This window comes from Labrus bergylta, chromosome 9 (assembly GCF_963930695.1).
Source record: "Labrus bergylta chromosome 9, fLabBer1.1, whole genome shotgun sequence".
NCBI classification, from domain to species: Eukaryota; Metazoa; Chordata; class Actinopteri; order Labriformes; family Labridae; genus Labrus; species Labrus bergylta.
This window is the reverse complement of record NC_089203.1, coordinates 4,685,243-4,709,348: the sequence shown is the minus strand read 5'-3', so window position 1 is coordinate 4,709,348 and position 24,106 is coordinate 4,685,243. Positions and strand designations below refer to the sequence as shown.

Here is a 24,106-nt window from a genome sequence, read left to right as displayed (position 1 = left end):
TTGGGCGCTGTTTCAGGTCCAAATAAAAAAAACAACAACCACATTACATGGTTGTGTTGGTATTTCTTTGGATTCCTTTTTGTTCTGGTTTCAGATATGATACGAGACAATTTTGTTTTTTCTTGTTGTTTGTTATTTTCTTCTTCTCACATGAACAAACACCAGGGAAGTGATTCTACACTCTGACAAAACAAGTTGTTTTTTTGGGTTTTGAATAGATTCTATCAATTTATTCGTCTATGTCCTGGCAAAAACAAATCTCACTAAGCGGTCCAGCCTGCTTGACAATTTTTGCAATAGTTGTGTGTTGCTATTGGCAACATTGTGCACATTCCACTGTAGTGTGTTTTTGCACCCTGTGGATGTGTAAAAAAAACTTCAACGAAATGGGACGAATATGCCAACATGTCCCTCTTAAAGGGAAACTCAACTGACTTTGAAAATTGTATTAAGCTGTTTGTGACTTAGGTGATGTCACACGAGTCAGTCTCAAGCAGAAACCTCCAGTGTTGAGATACTGAAGACAATGTGCAAGTCTCCTTTGGAGCCAATATTTAAATGTCCTTAATAACAGCAGAAATAAAGAGGTTTACAGCCTGCTTCATATACAGTTTTATCAAGCTAATTAATTTGTTGGTAAAAACTGTAAGGGGGTTGAATTATTTTAGAACTCATCATTTTACTGTTAAGACTTCACATAAGGGGCGCGGCTGATTTGACTCACAGTCAGACACGTTGTAGCTGTTTACCAGGAGGCTGGACTTCACTTAACTTTGCTTGTGTTTTTTTTTTTTTTTTTTAGATACTAGCTAAATGCATATTCTGTTGCTTCTCGATGAGCTGGGAGTTGGTGAGAGTCAACATTTCCAATATAGTAACCATCATTGTAAGGCTTCATAATGTATCTCCAGAAACTAATGCTTAACACCACTGAGACTATGTCCATGTTTTATACAGTCTATACGGCCAGTTTCTATTGAGGTTGAAAACTTCAAGTTTAAAATGAAAAAAATATGACTTTTGAGAAAGAACTGAACCGAGCAGACCTCTGGACTCTGCTTGAGGCTTGTAGCTCAAGGCTATATTAGTTGTTGCTAGCATAAAATGGCAACATAAGAGACCCACTTGGTTTTGAAAAGGAAGAGGCATCAGTGGAGAAGGAAGGAAATATTTCTGCTACTACAGCATCATTTTTATATTTTTAAAACCTGTCCATCAAGAGACTGACAGTGTTATACTGTAGGAGTGCTATGCTAAATCATTGGAGTACTCATTAAGTCAGCATCAATTGTAGCGAATAACCACTTCTCCCTACTTATTCTGTTTTTCTGAATGATAGTGCTAAAGCTCCTCTTACCTACCAGCCTCACTTCCCCCCCTTCAAATGTTTCAACTCCCTGTACCCACAAGCACAAATGCTGCCTCAGTCTCACCCATGACGTTTGTGCTGAAGGAAACGGTTTCTCTCTCCCGACCATCGTTGTAGAAGGCCAGGTGCCAGGCACCAGCGTCCAGGTACTGGACAAACACCGCCTCATTGAGGACCACAGTTTGGATGCTCCTCCTCTCCCGCGGAGACTCCACCACACTCCATTTCTCCTTCCCGTCCAGGCGCTCCATATAGTCATACTGCAGGAGAAAGAAACAAAGAAAGAAAGAGAGAGAGAGAGGTTGAGGTTGAATGAAAGTGTGAATGCAAGTATAAAATCTATGATTCAACTATGAAGTGCAGCGCTGGCACTTTTTAGACTTTGAAAAATGACCCGTAGTTGTATATATAGGGAGATTAAAAAGTAAGGGAGTACGTGTGGCTGGAAATCTCCAGAGAAGCATGAAGAATGTAACAGAGAGATCCTGGAGGGCTGTCAGTCTTTCTGCGTTTCTGGAAACATTGCAAAAGTGCTTTTTATTGCACTGCGGGAGCCACAACTTTCATGGTCTTTAGCAGCTTAAGTCAGGTCAGCCAGTGAAACGGTGGCAATAATTCCATTCTAAAAATCAAATCTGCTGTTAATTGAATGGTTTCTAATTAATAAGCGGCAGTAAAACTTACATTACTGTGAAATTTAATTAAGGGTAAATCCTAGACTGAATGAGTTATTTTTTTTTTTTCAAACAACTGTTATAATGAATCACAAATGAATTTTAAGATGTCCCTTGACACAGGCCAGAATTGTATAATTTATCTTCCCTTTTTGGCTGATCAATATGAAGATAAAGGGTTCCTAATGACAAAGGGATAATTCTGAGATTAATCCATTAGCCTAAAGGTTTAGAAGATGAAGGATCTACATTTGATCTTCCTTGGAGATGTTACCTGTGCGTGTGAAGGAGGCAGACCCTTACGGATGTACACTCCGAACAGGGCGTCTTTGCCGAGGGAGATGTTGAACTTGAGGAACTGGGGCAGGCTGAGGTGGAGCAGGGACCTCCAGAACACTCCTGGAGGGACTTCCTGGGTCACACGCCTCCCGACTTCGATGTTTCCTGCGTCTATACTGCTGTTCCTGCCTGCCCACGGACCTGGAGCGAGGGGAAAAGAAACTGCATAATCTGTGATTATATGCATTGATTGTCAGAGTCAATAGTTCATCATCACAGTTTACTAGAAATAATCTGCTGTAAAAATTCATGGCCATTGAATAGTAGAGGACAAGCCCCATTAGCTCTGCAAACTGTGCCTGTACAGTTGATGCAACAGTGATTGTTGTTACATGCGACAGTGGGATGCAAAATGAAGCTGCAAGACTGTGGACTTTGTTGTCTGGACTAAAACGAGAGTGGGATCATAGCACTGCAGGGCACAGCTGTCCAAGCAGACTCGCAGACAGGCACGCACACAGAAGCACACAGCATCCTGCAATCAGGTCAGTCATCTAACAGAGCAGCGCGTCGGGGCCCCAGACAGAAAAAAGACGGGAGTGTTGGCTATGTGTGTGTGTATGTGTTTGTGTACGTTTGTGTGCAGAACAGAGAAAAAGTAAAAGAAACAACGAGAAGAACAACAGCAGAGCATCTGGCCTAGACGGCTGGGGAACACAACACAACAGTCCTCTCATTAATACAGAATACAGACACAGAGCAGCAGCCCACACGTACCTATAGTACATGCTGTGTGTGTTACAGAGCGAGATTGAGCGAGAGAGAGAGAAGAATAGATGGAGAACCGCATGGGGGCCTTAAAAGAAACAAGGGAGGGGGGGCTATGCAGTCAGTGTTTTACTTCGCTGCTGACTGAGACGATAAAGCCAGCCCGACACAACTCAGTGGAGTGGTTAAACAGCCCATACTGATAGCACAGCCAGTACTGTGGCATGAATTATGAAAATATTATAGTTGGTTTGAGCCTGTTTGGGTGTAAAATAAATCTACTGGACTGTTTTAATACATGACGCAGAGCAGAGGCAGCCTTTAAAAGCCTTGAAGGACAAGCACGGTGTAACTGAATGTTTAATTTTTTTGGTTACTAAACAAATCAAACACTGTTGTTTGGTCTGTTTTTTTTTCAGTATTCATTCTGAATTTACTTTCCTGACTGTGGCACTCAGCCAAAAGTCAATTTGTTCCTTCTGACGACATAAATCTTCAAAAATAGGTCAGACTATAAAGCTTTAGGTTAGGAGAATAGCAAGTCGTCGGCTGGGGGACTATTTTTAGTTGCAGATTAATACACACTTTGCATGCTGGAGTATTTAGACCGCCAGGGTGGTTTTGAATCAAAGTAAACCAAAAGCTTATTTTCCCTCGCTTTGATTTCATTCATTTCTGTTCATTTTTAACATTTTCTTTTTGACATCAATAGAGGGAAATCATTAGTTTGTAGGATACGTCATTGTTTGTTTTGGTCTTCTTCTGGCATTTTGTGACACTAAGCAATTAAACATTTTCGCTTCAAATCACATTCATTGGAGAGTAGGTTGCAACGTCTCCCAGACCTGAGTTTTGCCTAGTAACTCGACATGCATAGTGAGTTTTTTTTTTCTTCTTTCCACAAGGGTTATGTGTGCTGTAGTTCATACCTCTGCCTCCAGAGGGCAGCGTGGCCACATCACTGTTGACAGGCAGGCCAGCTCCCAGTCCGTTGTTCAACACTGGGCCGTCGGACGGCTTCAGCTGCCAGTTCAAACCCAGCAAGTTGATTGCTGCACACAAAGGAGAGATGGAAGAGAGAGAGAGAGAGGGGAAGAAAAAGAAGCGAGTGTGAGGACATACAGTATGACTTGTATTGGGAATTGTCTCGGAGCCTAGTGTAAAAAAAGCAACACTTGAAAGCTCATCAAGCCAAAGAAATCCAAGAGGCCAACCCCCTGTGTCTGATCTGTCATTTATCCAGAAATCAACGAGGCTTTTATGGAGCGCTGCTTTTAAACGTGTGTCTGCATATCAATCAAAGAATGCTGTTAACAAAGTGGCAGGTAACCTACAGCACACAAAAAAAAACAAACTAAGGCGATACGTACAAAACAGATAATTAAAAACAATGCAGATAATTCCTTTTGTTCCCTTCCTTTACCTCATTCTCTCACAATCTTCTTTTAACCTGACAGCGTCTCCTGCTTTTACTTTGGAGCCTTTACACCATATCCTTGAGAGCAAGTGACAGATCTGTCTCGGAAGAGTTCGCTCCATGACTCTTCCTTTCCCCTTCTCCTCTTCTTTTGTCCTCTGTTGTGTTATTGTCTGCTTGAGGTATAAGTTTGCTCAAGTGTGCTCGCTCATCACTTTGTCAGCTTTTCTTTTTTTTTTTCACTCCTCCTGTGTTTTATCCCTCCTTAGCCTGATGCTGCCAAGATTCCCCTCCTCCCAAAATCAGGAGCGGAAACAACAAGAACAGCCAGAAAACCGTTGATTTCCCTCACTGTATCCAAAGTAGAAGTTATGTGATTTTCCTTTCTTTAGGGTGACACGTTTGCTTTTGAGTGTTGTAAATGATCTGCAACGTTTTTTGAACAGTCTTCAGAGCAGAGCATCGTTTTCTCATGTTTGAATATTTAACACAATGTTACACAAAAGGAACAATGCACCTGCAGTGTTGTCACCATACATGAATAAGCAGATGTGAGCTTTTCAGGGTTGCACATGGGATGGATGTGTGATTGTGTTCAATGCATTATGTAGGTGTTATTCCATGACTTGCAGCATTGGCCTTATCCCCACCACATGAGCCTTCTAACACCTTGCATCTGAAGCCTGGGAATCAATTTCCCTCTTGTCAAATTCTATCTCCACCCGCCTAAGGTTGGCACACACAGGGATGAGTGTAAAAACTTGCAAGAAAGAGGGGGATGCATCTTTCGATATTGCTGCAGGGGCTAACTCATTCTCAATCCCAATGTCCCATCTCTCTCTCTCCCCCCCCCTCTCTCTTTTGTTTCTTCCTTTTTATGTTTTTTTTTCTATTTCCCTCTATCTCCTCTCCCTCACTCCTGGTCAAAGGAAAGCGCTGACACCTCGGCTGCTGCACGGCCTCCACTGTCAGCTCTTTTTTTTATTTTTTTCGTAGGAGGTGGGGGTAGATTGGTACAGAGAACAAGAGCAAAGAGAGGGAGAGGATGCAGGGAAAACTACAGTGTCCTTCCTCCCCCCCTCTGTCTTTTTCTCAAACATCCACCTCTTGCCCTCTCCTCTCTCATGGCGCTGACCTTCATCCCTCTCGCCTCTTTGCCTTTTAATTCTCCCTCTTTTCTCCCGTCTTTTCTTCTTATCTCTTGCCTGTCCTTTTTCTTGCAGATAACACAGACATGCATCCGCGCACACACGTAGACGCACGCACGCGCACAAAGATGGTATCACATGGAGCAGTCGATGGAAAGATTACCTATTGAACAACGAGAGACGGAAGGCAATAGTGGAGTCTATTGTGACGCTGCTCTCAATCTAGGTCATTCCCAAGAAAACATCAGTCGGCCCTAGAGTTGGCTCATTGTGTTTGTCTCTTCATATTGTGTGTGCATGTTTGAGGGTCGGTGCACATGTGTGGTTTTTCCAAATGACTTTCCTCCCCCCCCCCCCCCCTTTGATTTTTTGTCCCCTGGGTGGTTGTGGAGAGCTGACCGATAGATGGCACTCTTACTCTGTGATGTCAGGTTCACAAAAGCTTTGTCAACAGGTTTCTTTGCGGCAACACAAACGAGGCAGGAGAGACGCAGAGGTAGAAAGAAAAGACAGAGAACACCAAACAGATACTTGAGATCAATCTTTTTCACACTGCAACACTTCTCACTTTGTTAGGGTGTAATTCTAGCCTAAGTAAAAACCGCTGAAATTGAAGTATTTGGCTTTCGTGTTGCCTTGATTTAAAGCGTTTTCTTTTCCGATCATAATTGCCGTAATTACTGTTTTCAAGCTGCATTGGAAGGCTTTATTAAATGCCATGCCAATAAAGCCTGTCTGAAATGAATTCGACTGACAGACAACAACAAAGAAAGTCTGACTTGTGCTGTACTCTCTCTCTCTCTTTTTTTATTATCTCTGTCTCCTCTCTCATGTTCATTTTTACAGATACACACACAACACACAGACTCACACACGTGGAAAGATCAGAGAGAAGCAGGTTTAACAAGCAAAACCAGTTGGATTAAAAATAGATCAGCTGCTTCATGAGTTTTTTTTTTATGTAATCTTGATGCATAATTCAGAAAGGCAAAGTGCTTGCCAGTATCGTCTGCAAAAAAGAGAGCATCTGAAACATCAGCAGCACACGTGATCCTGGGACGAAAAAAAGAAAAGGAAGGAGGGATTGACGGACAGGGTGACAAGAGAAATGAAAAGGAGGAGGTGGTGGCCGGCCTCAGAGAAAGGGGGCAACGGTCAGGAGCTCTTGGAGAGATCGCGCTGAACCTTTGGCAGAGAAAGAGAGGAGGGAACAGAGAGAATACTGGAGGACAGCGAGAACTGAGAGAATATTAAAGAACATATAAAATCCCCCGAGGATGAAAAAAAAAAAAAAGGCTACAGATGATGTTGCAGAGAGGAGAGGAAGAGACGAATGAGGGCCTCTGTGGAAGAAACGAAGGAAGGCAGAAGAAGATGGCGAGTGGAGAGAAAAGATTTAAAGGATGAGTGGCCCTGTATTCATTGACTGGTTGGGTGAGAAAAGATAGTCGTGATTCATCCTCTGACAGTAAGTGGCTCACAACACGGGCAATCAGACAGAAATACAATGCCGCTGTGTAGGGTGCTACATGTGTTCGCCGAAATATTTATACGTCTCGGAGTTAAAGGGTGTAAATGGATTTCTGCATGAGAGGAAAAGAGAGAGTGGCAGAGATGGAGAAAGGTGACTTTGTGCACTGAGTGTCCCCGGACTGGAAAATATTGTATCATCATCATCCTGTTCTCTGGAACAAACTCCCAACTGTTCAAACCCGCTCTCTCTCTCTTTCCTCCGCCGTGTCTCTCGCCCATTTCCGTCTCACCTCAACCATATTAATGCCTATTTAAATGTGCAGCATCTCTAATTGAACTAATTGCACCTCTCCTAATTGCAAGAAAGGTACCCATTGGTCTCCTGCACATTTCTGTGTGTAAAGTCCTCCAATATAACTAAAATGACACAAAGAGCACATGTTGCACATAAACACTAACACACACTGGCAGCGTACTTTTCTCTGCCGTCTCCCCTGGCCTTCCTGATAAATGCATATTAACTGTTCTAATTCACCACTAAATTAACAACTCTGACCTCAATTAGGGCGGTAATTGTAGCTAGCCCCACATCCAGCGCCCGGCTGCTAATTGGTTTAGGAATCCTTTTTTTCTTCCTCTGTCTTCTACCTTCCGCCCCCTTTTTGCATCTCCAAGGCCCTCATTTAGCGAGCCAGTAGACATTTTATTGTCCTGAACCAAAACACATGCACAAAAAGCAGCCACCTGAGAAAACACACCTTCACTGTTTATTTCAGTATCACTCACACCTGTTCCTCTATCTCTGCAGCACAGGCATGCAGCGCTAATATCGGAGGGACTGAGCGGGGAAAAAAAAGCACTGTGCCGCCTTAGATTCTCAATATTCCAGCCATTTGGGATATTTCTTAGAGTTTACAGCACAATATCCACTTATGTAGTCTATAAATAAAGCAGCCACTCTCTCTTAGCTAAGTTCTGAAGGCGCTGCTCGCTGAGATCATTTAGAGTCTCAGACAGAGCGACGGGGGCGGCGGTTGGCTGTTGCCCTTGGGGGTCATATACTCTGAGCGAGACAATTTCTCTGCAACTAGGTGTGTGAGTGTGTCTGTGTATGCATGCTAAAAAATTGCATGGTATTAACAACAAAGTGCACGCCTGCCCACACACGCACACACACACACACACACACACACACACACACACACACACATACACACACACACACACACACACACACACACACACACACACACACACACACACACACACACTGCAACCCCCGACGGGACCTCCTCACCCAGCTGATGCAACTGAACTGTAATTGACTGCAACACAAAAGGTTATGCGAGTTTGCTAGCAGCTCCCACCTGCAAAGACAGTGTGTGTCTGGCAGGGAGGGAAACAGCCGCTCACTCAATCACACGGCAGAAACAGCTTCCTTATTGGCACTGAAATATTGAGACGGCCTGACGCAGACGCAGCCATGCGCGCACGTGTGTGTGTGTGTGTGTGTGTGTGTGTGTGTGTGTGTGCATGCATGTGTGTGATGGGGCTAAATGAAAAGAGATGTGAATCTGAGTGATGTCCTCCTTTCTGAATCCTCATTTCCTCTTCAGATATCTCTACCTGACCCCCCCCCCCCCCCCCCCCCCCCCCCCCCCACCTCCAAACACACACACCCACCTCGACTTCTTCCTCCCCTCCACATCAACCCACTCGTCTCATCCCTCCCTAACTCGGTCCTTTCCCTCTCATCGATCTGTATTAGAAACAGGATATGAGGAACTATGCTATCTTATCACAGATCAGAGAGAGAGAGAGAGAGAGAGAGAGAGAGAGAGAATGAGTGAGGAAGAAAGATGAAGGGACGAGTACGTTCTTGGAGGCCAGGGGAGGCAGACACAGAAAAAAAGAGAAACAGAAGAGAGGGGAAGAGAGGACAGTGATTTCTTTCTCTTTGCCTTCATCTATCTCCTTTTTTCGAACTCAGGACTAGCGAAACACCACAGGCCTAATTGGACTAACGATTGGGCCTGATAAGACCTCCTCTAATGAATAAATGAATGAGGAAATAGATGAAGGGAAAGCGCCCATCCAACTAACACTCAGCTGTGATGTACACATGCAAACACTGCATTTATGCACACATCAAAGCAAAGAATACATCCTTTAAAGTTTGTCCAAAAAACTCCAGGTATTCTAACAAAAAAGTCAAAGGGTGAGCGGTGATGTCACCACCTCGTACAGTGTGAACAAGTGTGAACCGTGCTTTGTGTCTTCTGACCAGAGCAGGTGACCCATTTATCCCTCAGTGCAGATGGTGTAGCACCTTGTGCCTGGTCCTGGCCATGCCCTGCCCTTTTTCCTGGACTGGCATCGTGTGGTAAGATCCCAACCTCTATCAGTACGACAGGCCCTGCTGCTTCAGACACCCGCTCCACGTCTGATCCTTATGCCCAGGTTCCTGAATGCACCATATGCCCAATTGTGCCCTCACCTCAGCACACATGCAACCACACACATGCACCTAAGGTCTAACGACACCCACGCACACACTGGCATGAGCGACATATCCTGACCTCTAGCTGTTACACCTTGGATCAGCAGAAGGGAAGCCACACGCAGAGTGAGAGGGGACTTTGGGGTCAAGGTGCTGGGTTTGGAAAGCAGCCACATTGTGAGACCTGCAGGTTGCGACACAACTCAAGCAGACAGTCCGCACACTCGAGGGCTCACTATTAGTGTTGCTAATAAAAAAGAAAGAAGAAATCCAAAATAGTATAAAGAGTTTTAAAACTAACTTTGATATGTAATTAGCTCCTCATTTACATTTTCTTCCCTTTTTGTCACTTCTTCCAGAAGTGCGAAGGCAAACTTTAGGTCAGAGACCCCTCAGGGTATATTCATGTTTCTGTTGCTGAAGCGAGGAGTGTTTTGATTCTTATTTAATCTTAGTTCCACCTCACCACATCACAAAATGAAACAATCCAACAAGGAAACATTTCTTTGGTGTAACAGCTTGCAACTCAAAGACAAGCTCCCGGGTTGAGACCCCCCGTCGGGTCACAGAGATATTTGTGTAGTTGTGAAAAGATTACAACTAGAGAAAAGCAGAGAAGAGTTCTGATTCTCAAACATGGGTTATCAAGTTTCTGCCAGAACTTTGATTTTTTGTTTTGAAATAGGGAATACATTTAAAAACTTCAAGCCTCCAAGAAATCATTAAAATGAAACAAGCGGAGAAGCGAACATCAGACTTCAAACTTAAATATTCATGTTTCAGCTTCAAGTGTAAGAATGTGCTTGCCCCCCCTTTTTTTTGCTCTTTTTGTAATGGTGAACTAATTGAAATAACCTTTATTATCTTTTTTATACAAAAAGGGAACAATCATCTTTGAATATTCACAACTCACTGAGGAGACATGACTTTACTTTAGAGCGGGGGTCTCTACTTTGAGAAAATGAAAGTGGGCTACCTGTTCTTATCATTAAAAAAAAAAGGTGGTAGATAGTCAGAGCAGGCTCAGGTCCAGGGAACGGTCTGTGCCACAGGTTCGTCCATACCTGGTTATTGGCTTTATTATTTTTTTATTGCTATTGCACAAACAAACCAAATAACTGCTGTTTAGCTGTAAATGATAATGGACTTGAGCTTGTATAGCGCTTTTCTAGTCTTCTAACTACTCAGCGTACTTTTACACCGCTGGTCACACCTACACATTCACACACTGATGGTAGAGGTTCATATGTAACGTGACTAAACAGAAGAAACTAATCCCATTCACACTCATATGCAGCTGACAAAGCAGCAGGAGCAACTTAGGGTTAAGTGTCTCGCCCAAGGACAAATCAGATATGTTGCTGCAGGAGCTGAGGATCAAACCCCTAACCCTCAGTTTGAGAGACGACAACTCTACCACTGAGCCACAGCTGTAAGAGCTGCAAGACAAAGTGAAATATTGCAAACTGCGATTATCAGTGTTTTTTTGTATTGGAAAAAAAAAAATCATTAAGATGCTTGTTGACATAAAATCAGGGAGGAAATTGTTGTAAATTGAGCATCTCCTTAATGAAAGTTACATTTTAATCAGTGTGTTGTAAGAACTGTTGAAGAAGATTCTGACTCTGCTTTCGGCTTCACTGTGATACTGTGTCATTTTACATTATGAATTAAATGTCAGACAGAAGCCTTTGAGCTTAACTTTGAGTCTTTAATAATCTCTAGTACACAAATCCAACCTTTTCTTTTTAAATTATTTTTTACATGAACCTGCATCAGAATGAAAAATGTAATACAAATTGCGATACTGTAGGGATACACTCTCCTGAAATGCCCCTATTTATTTTTGCCAGCTTTAACACGGTAACTTTTACACTTACAGCCCCTCCCTACATTCTGATTAAAAGATGAACAAGTTTGGAGATGAATTCAAACAGTTTGGAGTAGAATAAAAGCGAGACTATTCAGCAGAGTTTTACATCTTTGGACAGTAAAAAGCATTAACATGTTATTATGTAAGAGAGCAGTGATATGAATGAAGTGAGGCTCTTCTAACCGGGACCAACGGGCAGTAAGCGATTGTGATCTGTCTGGAACAGCGAGACAGCAGTGATGGATGTAAAGCGGTCGGCTTCGAGGCATGAAGGTCAACCTGGATGACAGTGAGCGTGTCTGTGTATGTGTGTGTGTGGTGTGTGTGTGTCTGTTTAATCAACAGACAGGGGAGCTAAGAGTAAGACTAAAAATACATTACGTGTGTGTGTGTGTGTGTGTGTGTGTGTGTGTGTGTGTGTGTGTGTGTGTGTGTGTGTGTGTGTGTGTGTGTGTGTGTGTGTGTGTGTGCTCACACTCTCATTCATCAGTGGTGACAATACCATGTGGAGTGTGCTACAGCGCCCGACAAATTCAGCCATCACACACACATTCACACCAAACACCCCTGCAAAGGTGACACAAGCGCCCACTAGCAAGTTTACTCCTTGTAGTCAAGGGCACACCTGTGTGTGTGTGTGTGTGTGTGTGTGTGTGTGTGTGTGTGTGTGTGTGTGTGTGTGTGTGTGTGTGAAAACATTCCACCTGGACTCAGCTACTCTGACATGTCCTCAATCTTTCATCTATGTATCAAAAACTCACCTTTCCTCTCATTTCTAACCACAATGCATCTCTTTTCCTGTCTGCTGTTCTTCTCTCTGTACATTGTCTCTCCTCTGAGACTTTCATCCTACTTTCTTTTCATCCTTTCGAACTTCTTCTGTCGTCATCTTCCTGTTCTTGTCCTCCACAGCCTCTCTCTCTGTCATGCTCCCTCTGTTCTCTACTCGCTGTGATCAATTAGGAGACATTAGTCCCACAGATATTCCAGGTGACGGAGCCTCGGGAGGCCACGCTCTCCTTCATCTCTCCTCCTCCTGCCTCCCCTCACTCTCTCCTCTCCACACCTGGCAGTCTTGTCACTCCTGCTCCTCCTCCCCATCAGCTCCCCCTCTTTTTCCTCGGCAGGGCAAACAACAGACTTCGTTGCTCTCCCCGCTCCCACTCCAATCTCGCGCTCTCATCCTTTTACGTCGCCGACAGTGACATATCAGCATCAGCCCTCCTCTCCTTCATCTTTTCTCTCCTTCTCTCCAGTCATCTATCCTCCTCTTCCTCGCCTCTTTATGTTGTGGCAACATGCTGACAGTGACGCACCTCTTTTTTCTTCCCCTCTGCCCTCTCTCCTCCAACTCTACTCCACACTTTTTCTTTCTTCCTCTCCCTTTGCCTCCTCCTCTATCTCACTCTCTCCAGGTTGCCGTTCACAATGACGGACCTGTCTTCCCGCCTGTATGCCAACCGCTCACCTGTATCCTAGCAACCACCTCTCCTTTGGCTCCGGTGCTCCATGCGGAGCAAGCAAACAAGACGCCAGGGGAATGAAGAACAAGCACTCTCGTTTATCCTCCTCCCTCCAACCGTTCAGTCATTCCTTCACACGTAAAGAGGAGGCCATACTCTGCTGGAGTCTGGAACCAAATGCTTTACCTCTCTCTCTAGCTCACACAAACACACATTTACATAGAGGAATGCAAAGACGCTCAGCAGCACATGTTTCTGCCATGTTGTGTATATCCATGTGTGTGTGCTTATCTCATCCCATACAGCTCCATTCCAACAGTCGGACACAGTGAGTAAGCTTCAAAGAAATGTTGTCTATACAGCGCTCCTCCTGAAGCATGCTGGGCCTCTCTTTCTCTTAAAGATTCTCAGTGTGCATTTGTGTGTGTGTTCTTGTGTATTTCTGGAAGACAGTTTGGTAATGTCTGAGGTTTTCTGGAGGTCTTTCCTTCTTTATGCTTATATGTATTGAGAAAGAAGAATAAAAGCAACCTCAAAGCCTCAACATCTCTGTGTTTTCTTTCTTTCTTACACACTCAAAAACACTTACATGCACACACACAATGCACACACACACAAAAAAAGTGCTGTTAAGGCACATGTGTCCTGGTGTAATTTATGAGTGGGCTCTTGGGTGGACGCCTCAGAGGGGCCCTCTTCACGCTGCATGGCTCTGGGTGCTCTACAAATTCCCCCCAGCGAGTTTTGGGCTCCCACACACACACACATACACACACACACACACACACACACACACACACACACACACACACAAACCTACGTAACACACAAACAAGGTAGTACAAAACCCCCCTTATGAGCAGTGTACTCCTCCGACTGAAACTCGCTGCACGATTAACGCTACAAAAAGCTAGGTAAACACAAGGGTTTCAGGCTTGGCAGCACTGCTACAGCTCTGTTCAGCACAGACAACACAGCAGAGCAAAACATTTCCTTACAACAGCTGAAAAAGAGGCCATGGAGTTAGCGAAAGTAGTAACAACAATAAAGTATGATTCAGCCTTGTTTGGTTTGCTGAAATAAAGCCAATTGTAAAAATCAAGTTTGGCTACGAAGAAAAAAAAAAGTAACAACCCAGAAATGAGAGCTTAAAGCTTAAACTGCTCCTCACTCACTGGAGTCCAAAATTCAACATTCAATCACGCTGTATGAAGTTTAAAAGCTTACCAATCTCTTTAAACTTAAATACACTGATCTATAAAGCGTTTTCTACGTTAATAATGTAATGGAACCACCTTATTGTAAATCTACACAGTCATTGTCGTCAACAAGCTGTATGTACAGTACCTAGCACTTATTTAGATGGCACCCTAACACTGAAAAAATATGGAAAAGGCTACATTATTGTCTCAGATAAGACACAATTTGGAATTATTCTTCCTCATTAGTGCCTAATGTATCTTATAGCTGCTTAGTAAAATGTACAATTAGATGTTCTCTGATGGAAACAAATATTTGCGTCATTAAAGCCCCAAGTGAGCAATAAGCTGCTAATAAATGAAAAAGGATAAACTGAGGTTTTAGTTGTTTTCTATGCTGCACTACATCCCTGCCCTCGAGTTACTAAAGCGGGTGGGGGGGGAGTGTTGTGAACTTTTTGCTACGTTTTGTGGCCTTCCCCTCTCCTCCCTCTCCTGTTTTCTGCAGCTCCATATGTGGCTGTCCAGCTCAGTGTGACCGTGTGGCGCTCAGGAGAGGATGGATCTGTCTGTGTGCCCCAGGCGTGGGGGCCTTGATCTGCTCTGGAGGACACACACCACTCTCAAGGGCAGTCCGAGGGGGGATACAGAAAGCACACGCACAAACTCACACACACACACACAAACACACACACACACAAGCATGAACACATGCACACAGCAGGTACAGACTTGAGTGCAAATAAGCAATTTGGACACACCCTGGTGAGCGACCTGAGGTGTATAAATGTGTATAAATCCCATATACACACTGTGGATGGTTTGATGGATGGTTACATAGATATATATATATATATATAATGTATATAAATATATATATATTATAAATAATGTAAAAGCATATTAATAATGTATGCAGGGGCAGTAAGGGGGTTGTTCTTTCTGCTGATGTTACTGATTCTAAGATCCCCCCATCTGTTGACTCTGGTCTCCTGGGTAAGAGGCCAATCAACGGCTCAGTGACACATCTGCCTCCTACATACACACACACACCAAACCTGCGCACACACGCCTGCACGCATGCACTCCTGCACACATGCACGCACACACACACACACACAAGCATTTTCTGCTTATCCAATTTCTATTGTCAATTTGTCTATTCTATAACACATGCACACTGACACACGTCTGCCATCCCTTGTCCTGTGAATGAGGTCAAGAAGGAATAGAATAGTCAAGAAGGAAGGAACACGAACGCCCACAAGCTCTGAGCAATACAGAGCTCTCTCTCTCTTCTTCCAACAGATCCACTTGCAGATAGCCATCAGAATGTCTTCCTGAGAGACTCCGTAAGACCTCTCCTTTGAGTAAACTACCATTCTTTTTAGTCTGACTATCGTGTATTGCTGACAGATCAGTGAAAAACATCCATGTTCCTTCTGGGGTCTGTAAGGGTTCCTACGTTATTGACTGGGACTTGTTGTGGAAACAGAAACACTATGGTGCAGTTATGCATCTTGTGTATGTCAGACTGGCTGTTTACGGCTGCTGAGTGGAGGCCAGGGCTCCTGCTGAGTCTGATTTTGACTTTGGCTACAGTAACAAGGCTTACGCTTCAAAAATCTGCTTTGTGTTTAGAACAAGCTGTTAGCTTGACATGTTTGGTCTGGGATGAGTAAAAATAAAATAAAATTCCATGTAGGTGTCAGTGAAAAACAAACAGGGCTAACCAAGCTGAAGTGAATGAAATTGAGTGTGACTAAGTGTGAGTTCATTCAAAGTTAGCTCCAGTGTTCTTAACTTTTCTCACATTTTATTGGCCCTGTGTTCGTATTTCTCTTTATTATAATAAAACAAATGTTTTTAATCCTCTTCATGAATAAAACTCTGTGCTAGTTGACTTACCGATGAAGTAGGACAGTAGTATTGCCAGCAGGGCAGCAGCTGCGATGGCTGTCACGGCGGCACATTTCCAGCTGCAGTACTTGGAAGGCTTCTTTAGCTTGAAGGCTGAGCGGGAGAAGGTGTTTCTGGGTAGCAGGCGCGGAGGCGGAGAATACACGGTCCCCGAGGTCAAAGGGTAACCGGGGGAGGAGCTACTGAAGAGAGGGGTGGTCCCTGATGACGTCTTGAACAAGAAGTGCCTGAAGAGAAAAGAAAACACATGAGAAGGAAGGTCATTTTGTCAGTTGTGAAAAGACGACACAAAAAGTGGATAAAGGTTAAAAAAAACAAAAAAACAAGCTCTGTTGGATGGTAAACATGGCGCAGACAATCCAATCTGCCACCCAATCGCGTCAAGATGACAGGGTCACATATGTGGAAGTTTCTGTCCAATTTCTCCTTCCGATGAACCTTTCCTGCCATATGGGTTTGAACATCCTTGAACTGATTTAGTCTCCAATTCAGCTCGTTCCAGTCCAAGGTCTCGTTTTAACCTCCACCTGCTCTACTCCTCTCCCCCTCGCTCTCCATCCCCCGACCTACGCTGTGCCTCGTTTCTGCTCTCATTGGTTTCAGAGGATCACTGCCGTCCCTCTTTCCTGTCCTCATCGCCCTAGTGGGGTCAGAGCTCAGAGAGAGGATAACAAGGAATTTGAACCATCATCCCTTTTCTTATATTACCTATTATCCTTCGCTATCGCTGCACCTGCTCACCTTAGGACTCTCCTTTGCTAAACTCCCCCACCTCTTTCCCCGCTACATTTTCTATCCAGCTTCCCCTCCCCACTGCTTCTTCCCTCATGTTTTCCTTCATTCATACCTGAGAAGATGTCCCTCAAACCTCTTTTCAAGACTTAACTCTGATCTGAGCTTGAAGGAATATCAATACTATGAAAAGAAAAAAGAAAGACTTGCACTTGAAGAAACTTTTCAAGAACACAGTAAGTGTTTACTTTTCTGTCACACATTGGAGTAAATATCTGCCCCCGCACAGACTCCAGGTGGTACGACAGAAGAAAGCCCTGAGGTGAGAGTGACAGATCAGAGAAGCGAGGTCACTCTATTGCCTCAAACATGACGGAGGAGGGGGAGTTTTTGTCTCCCTGTCTTGGTGGAATTTGCTTGTTTGTGTGTGTGTGTGTGTGTGTGTGTGTGTGTGTGTGTGTGTGTGTGTGTGTGTGTGTGTGTGTGTGTGCGTGCGTGCGTGCGTGCTTGCGTGTGTGTTTGGTGAGCATGCTCTCCCTCTGGTATCTTGATCTATCTACCATTATCTCTATGAGTTTCTGACCTTGGGAGAGTGGACATACCTGCAAACAGATAAAAAACGCGGTCAAATGTATTCTCGTTTCAGTATTGATCTCAGCCATGTTACGATGATAAATTCTTGCTTAATACAACTTGGGTCTTATTTTTTAAACTTTTTCCAGGACTTCCTTGTTATGGTTCCATAAATTTGTCAATTGAGCTTCTAGATAACAGCCGATAAGACATGTTGTAAGATAGCCAGGCAAGATTATTTACACTCTATAGCATAATAACACTGAAGTAAACACACCTGAATAAAACATAGATGCTAGTATTAGATAATAGATTACGGTATATATCATGCAGGAAGCCAAATCTAGGAAGAAAAGATTCTACTACCCTTCTCATATTGTTGAGGACAAATAAATTTTGCGATTTCTTGTTGATAATTTAATGAAAGCTAATACCTAGTTAACATTGATTTAACTGGCTAAAGTAAATACAGGCTAACATGAACTTATAGTTTAATCATTCTGTCACTGTCTTTTAAAAAAATACATTTTTAAGATTTATTTTTGGGCTTTTTGTGCCTTTAATGTAGAGATAGGACAGTGGATAGAGCTGGAAATCAGGGAGAGAGAGAGAGGGGAATGACATGCGGGAAAGGAACCACAGGCTGGATTCGAACCTGGGCCACCCAGGCCAGGTTTGAGTACTAATGGAGATAACATTTTTTGAACTAATACAAGGTGGCGTTTGTGATTTGTTCTTTCTGTTGTAAGTCATTGTATCTTTTTATATTTTTATATTTTTCATTTTCTACATGTTATTGTTTTGTCCCTTTTTGCCATTATTAGATAGGACAGCTGACGAGAGACTGGAAATGATGGGAGGAGAGAGTGGGGGGGGGGGTGACATTCAGAAAAGGGTCAAGGTTGGATTTGAACCCACGGCCGCTGAGATGAGGAGAATTGCCTCTGTACCGCTAGGGCCCCCTCCTTGTCTCTTTTAGTCAGACTCAGTAGGATCAACTGCTGTGGCTGTATGTGATGATTGCCATTTAAGACAGTGCTTAACTACACGTTGCTGTGTGGTCTCCTCTCCTTTGAAGTCTAATAACTGCTGTTTCATAGCAGCATGTCTGTACGTGTGTCTGTGCGTCTAGAAACAGTTGCTGTAAACAGGTTATGTGCTCAAAGCATAAAGATTTGGTTTGGGAGTACCCTTCCACTCTGTATCAATTATTCAGCCGCTCTGTGCTGTGTTTCTTTCCATCGCTCTCATCCCCTCATGCCACTGATTGTTGGATTGGTATCCTGCTGGAATCTTCTCTATTTCCCTCCTCCACTTCTTCTCTACTCATTCTTCCCTCTTTACCTGTCAGGTTTCGCTGCATGAAGAAAGAAAAAAAAACATCTCTAGACAGATGCTGAAAGAGTGCAAAAGAAGATGGCATGCAAAGAAATATGAGGTTATTGTCTAAAAATAACAGCCTATCAGTGTCACCGCCATCAATTTTAATATGCCTGCCTGCATAAATCTATACCCTCAATTTCTTGGATGTGCACAATGGCATGCACGTGTACACATACAAACATACACTCCAAGGTCAACCAGCATGTGTAGTCGCTGCAACTCATTTACACAGCCGTTGATGCACTCTGTGATGGCATGGCCAGGGGTAATTAATTATGGTTCCCTTAATGTGTGTGTAACTGCAAGAAGAGTGCGAGCTGGTGGGTTGCTTTCATTCCATGCGACACAATGCGTATGATTAAATGTGCTGGTATGTATTTGAACTTGCCCACTAAGGCCTCCAACTCTCTGGCTTTTGTTGTTTGTGTGCAAAAGCTCTACAGTGAGCTTGATGTGGGATGGGAATATGTCTATGGGCCACACTAATTATGAGTAGGAATGGAAAGTGTCTAATGTGCTCTGGGGAGGTAATTGACATTGATTTATGTTGCGCAGGACTATGGAGGGGTTCTATCATAGCAGGCAGCCGGCAATCACAACACTGTATCATTAGGCTCGGTGTGTGTGTTCGCTCGTATGTGTGTCTGTGTGTTTGAGTGTGAATATTGAGGCTTTTTTTTTTTTTGACAGTGGTCCAGCATGGAAACGTCACACATAATTAGAGAGAGCTGACAGAGACCACCCCACCACCCCCACCTTCTTCTTCTGAGCTGCCAGCAGCAGTGACACCCCGACCCTCCATCCCTCCCCCCCCCCCCCAACTCGCCCACCTCTTCCACTCAAACCATTGCTACCTTATGTCATGCATCCTGTCTTACACATGCATCACACACACATACATTATGCAGAACATGAATACTCACACACTCAACACAGAGTGAGTCACCCGACCGTGCACAAACAAAACAAAACCATGTGGGGTTTTTCTTTTTCAGCTCGGCCTGTATGTGCTATACCAAACATTTCATTTCCCTCTTCAAGATATAAGAGGAGGATGGGGGGGGGGGGGGACAGAGAGGGGGGCCGTAGATTACACGACACACAGATAAAGGAACAGAGGATGTGTTTTCACTTCATTCCAACCATGTCCCCCATTGAGAGAAAGGAGGACCTGGACAATTAACCACAGAACAGAGAGCATGCTGGGTAATTAGCAAGAAGTCAAAGCTCGCCTTCCCCTTGAGCAGACATGCACACGTGCTTCCCAAAGTACACACACGCACACACACACACACACACACACACACACACACACACACACACACACACACACACACACACACACGTCATTTTACAAGCTCACACAAACATGTGGTTGCTGAGGAAAGCACTCTGAGAATCATCATCAGAGGTAGAGAACAATTAACGGAGGTCGACTCGGCAGGAGGGTGACTGCGAAACGGTCAGATCTGAGAATGAAACAAAGAGCTCGGGGAGTGGAGAATGCTTGAGGATGGCGTCATGAGGATTGTTCCCTGCTACAATAGTAGGAAACAATAACCGGCAGATGGATGCAGGATAATGGGCATTCATTCGCTGAGTGTGGCTTTGAAGAGGGACATGGAAAGAATGCTGAGGCTTAGTGATATGTGCAAAAAGGCAGAAAATAAACCAGACATCCAATCTAGTATTCAAATCCAGAAATGTTTCAGATGTTTCCAAATGTGTGTGATATGAAGGTGGTAAGGGGGGAAAAAGTGCTTCTGGTTGATTGCTTTGAAATACCTAGGGTCAAAAGGAATATGCAGAATTTCTATTAACCATAATGTCAGACTTTTTAAGCTTCAGGGAAAATGAGCTGTAGTGACACATCACACGCCGCCGTATTCATATTTTATGAGTCACACGGTTGTTTAAACCATCATCAAGTGGATGAGATGTGTCAGGATCGGATTTGATTAATCTCAGCGAGTGATTGATCGATTGATCACCTTGTCCGCTCGCCGCCAAACAACTCATTAGAGCAGCATGTTGCAATGTCAGTTGAAGTTAGTTTGATAATCACCAGTCGGAGACACATTTTACTCGATGGCGAGCTGGACTTGTATCACACATGGATGTGATTGGACAGGATGTGTGATGGATTTAACACTTAGTGCTTCTTTATCTACTATAAATTTGACATCAGCCAAAGTTGCCTGTAGGGTTTCAGAGTGTGTGTTTCTGTGCTACATATCTCAGTAGCATCTCCATATGGATTGCTAAAACTATGGTAACTGCTGACACCTTGACACAAACTAGCCTTCCATCATTTGGGTGTTTTAATGTTTTTAACCCGGCATGCTGGAGTACATACTAGTGTGACAGGGCAAGCAAGAAAATGTTTCTTAAGAGTGTGAAACCCCCCTTATTACATTCAGTTCTGAAAACTTAACACAAGGTCAGTTTAGCTGTACTGGTGATTTTTGAGCACATCTCAGGACCAACCAATTATCTACTCGTATACCTCGGAGGGCTGGAGCCCACCCAGCCAGAATTAGGCCAATGGAGGGGAACACACTTGACATGTTTCCAGACAATCTAAGAGGCGGACACATCCATTCACACTCGCCGTAACACCTAAGGGCTATTCTAGGTTGCCAATTGATGGTGAAAGTTAGTTGGAGTATCTAAGGAAACACTCACACAGGGATGGAGAGAACATGAAAACTCCACGGAGGAATGCAAAGTTCAAACCTTCTTGTTCTGAGGCCACAGTGATAACCACTGCACCACTGTGCTGCCACATCCCTGCTAAGTTTTTGGAAGAAGATATTATAATACAAGCCTTCAACTCAAACATGTCATGGTGGAGAATTCTTTAAGAGCCAAGAAAGGCAACGTCATCTACTACTGGACGTCAAAGGATGTGATGTCCTTCTTATTGAACCTAGTGGTTGGTGCCATTTCTAAACTCAACCAAGCCTTTTTCTAACAATATCTGTACCCTTGATGGTATTCTTCATGTACCATTTGTATGTGTTAATATTTTAAATATTCATTTTACCATTACTCTTTAGTCATTAAACACTTAAACAAGGCATTTCAAAGAGAAACGTGTTTGTTATAATGGCTTAACAGAATATATTGGATATCATGTTCACCATATATTGTGCAAATATAAATTCATCTCATTGATAAACCCTTTTACTGTATAGTTCTCATATACCAGTAGTAGTTACTGTACTGGGAATGAATTGCTTTCTTCAGCCGACTCCTTTATCTTCCCCTCCGCCCCCGCTGCTTTCCACAGGTAGCACCTCTGAATCTGTCCCAACAGTAATGCATTTGAAAGTAACCTATACCAACCCACAAGCACACCCCACCCTCCGCTGCTCCGACCAGATAAATTGAGATGCTGCAACCCTCTCAGTGATCTTATTTCTCTCCTAGAGCTGTGGCCAACAGCCGAGCGAGCAGGGGGAGCAGAGGTATGTCCTGAGATCACAGAGAGAGATTGAACCTGGCATCAGCTAGCCAAAAGGCTCCAAGGGACCGATTGGAAATCAGGTGTTTTCTTGCAAAATGCTGCAACACATGTACACACATGTGCACTCATACGCACAGGGAGGAGAGCATTTTTTTTTCTTTCTGTCAGGCTCTTGCTCACACACACAATGGCAGCAGCCATCTATAGTCATTTATCTCACACCGGTAAATGTATCCATGTTCTATGGGCCCCAATCTCCCTACTCTGGCTTTCTATTTTCTATCACACACACTCCCCAAAACAATCTCCTTCAATCACCTCCTTACTCTATTTCTCTACCTCTCTCTCTCTGTTTATCTCTCCCTCCTCTACCGTAAACCATTCCTTTCCATTTCAGCCTCTCTCTCTCTCTTGCTCACCCCGACTTATATTTCTCTTCTTTATCACCCTCCTCCCCTCATCTGTTTCTATCTCTCTCCTTCTGTGCCAGTCATCCAAGCCCTTGGGTGTTCTTAGGTGATCAATCTTCATCCTTTCAGCGCTGTCACAATATCAGGTCAAGCCGAAGTGCGCACACACGTATGTGCAAACAGACACACACGCATGCACACACATGCACACACATGCGCGCACACACACACACACACATTTACTGTAATGAGTGAGCAACAAATGCCAAAATTTACATATGATTACAGTTGGAAGCAGTCTTGAGCAGAGAGAAATGCACATGCTTGGTTGCAAACATGCCCAGAAATGCATACAATCGCACACTCCCTCCCTCATATGTGCACATGCATCATCTCATCATCATCTCCTCCCTGCCTGTTATAATGAGATGGAGGACAGGCTCTGCCAGCAGAGGGATGGTATGACTCTCTAGCTCGGCCTGGCTGGCTCTGACCCAGTCACAAGCTCCAGCAGCTCCAGCCAGCCCACCCAGCCTCCACCATTACGAGGCCCAGAGAGGAGGAGTCCCAATCTGGACTGGAGGGTGGAGCTGGAAAACTCTGTTTCGCTTCTCTGGGCTGCATTCACTGCGACAGGCTCCGAGCCATGCCCAACCCCACCACCTGAACATGACCAAATACTGGCGCTGCAGAGAGCTCAACAGCATGTGTGTGTGTGTGTGTGTGTGTGTGTGTGTGTGTGTGTGTGTGTGTGTGTGTGGCTTTGTTCAAATCTGTTGACATTTAAACATCTTCTTTGAAAAAAGATGTCTAACTTTACTTTGGATCTCTGCATCATTTTTAACATGAGGAAAGTCAAAAACGTCTGCTTCTCTGAAATGTATTATGGCACACACATCACTATGGCAACACAGGTCTAGATAAACATTCACAACTGGAAATAGCTTCTATCTAAAGGTGAAGGTATTCTTGTTCAACACTATGACGCTACTTCTTTCCCATCATACAAACCAGCACGATGCATCAGCACAGGTTGAGCACAGACCTGAGATCAGTGGGGCTGAATTAAACATGGCCTGGTCTCATAAATACTGCAAAGGGCCGGCACTCTGGGGAGCGTATACAGGACCATCAGAGCTGGAAGGCCCTTCGCCCAGCAGGAGAAACACAACTACAGCTTGAAGAGTAAATGCTCAGAGAGCGTGTGCATGCTAGCAGGCATGAAGGCAGTGTCCCTCTCACCGCATGCCTCATGAATAGTAATACCCTGCATGAATGCTCTGTTTGCCTGGTAAGTGTTCTTTGTGTACAGGCAAAAGCACACGTGTAGGCTGTGTGAAATGGTTTGTATTTCCTGCTCCCTGGTTCAAGTTGCATGCATAACAGCTTTGACACATGGTGGGTTTTTGTACACTGCGCTTTGAAATGAGTTACAGAATGAACTTGAATAGCACTA

General features: G+C 44.0%; 1 protein-coding gene across 5 annotated transcripts in view; it reads right to left on the bottom strand.

The window, feature by feature from the left end:
- The window catches only part of tenm2a (teneurin transmembrane protein 2a), a 222,362-nt gene that overhangs the window by 32,309 nt on the left and 165,947 nt on the right, over positions 1-24,106 (bottom strand). For 3 of the 5 annotated variants that reach the window (XM_065958515.1, XM_065958517.1, XM_065958518.1), the window contains 4 exons: positions 16,072-16,310; positions 4,020-4,142; positions 2,318-2,544; positions 1,434-1,629 (listed from right to left, as the gene is read on the bottom strand). In XM_065958515.1, the coding sequence (XP_065814587.1) occupies positions 1,434-1,629; positions 2,318-2,544; positions 4,020-4,142; positions 16,072-16,310 (785 nt within the window). The remainder of the gene's footprint in view (positions 1-1,433; positions 1,630-2,317; positions 2,545-4,019; positions 4,143-16,071; positions 16,311-24,106) is intronic. The other 2 variants (XM_065958514.1, XM_065958516.1) reach the window with 1 other exon arrangement.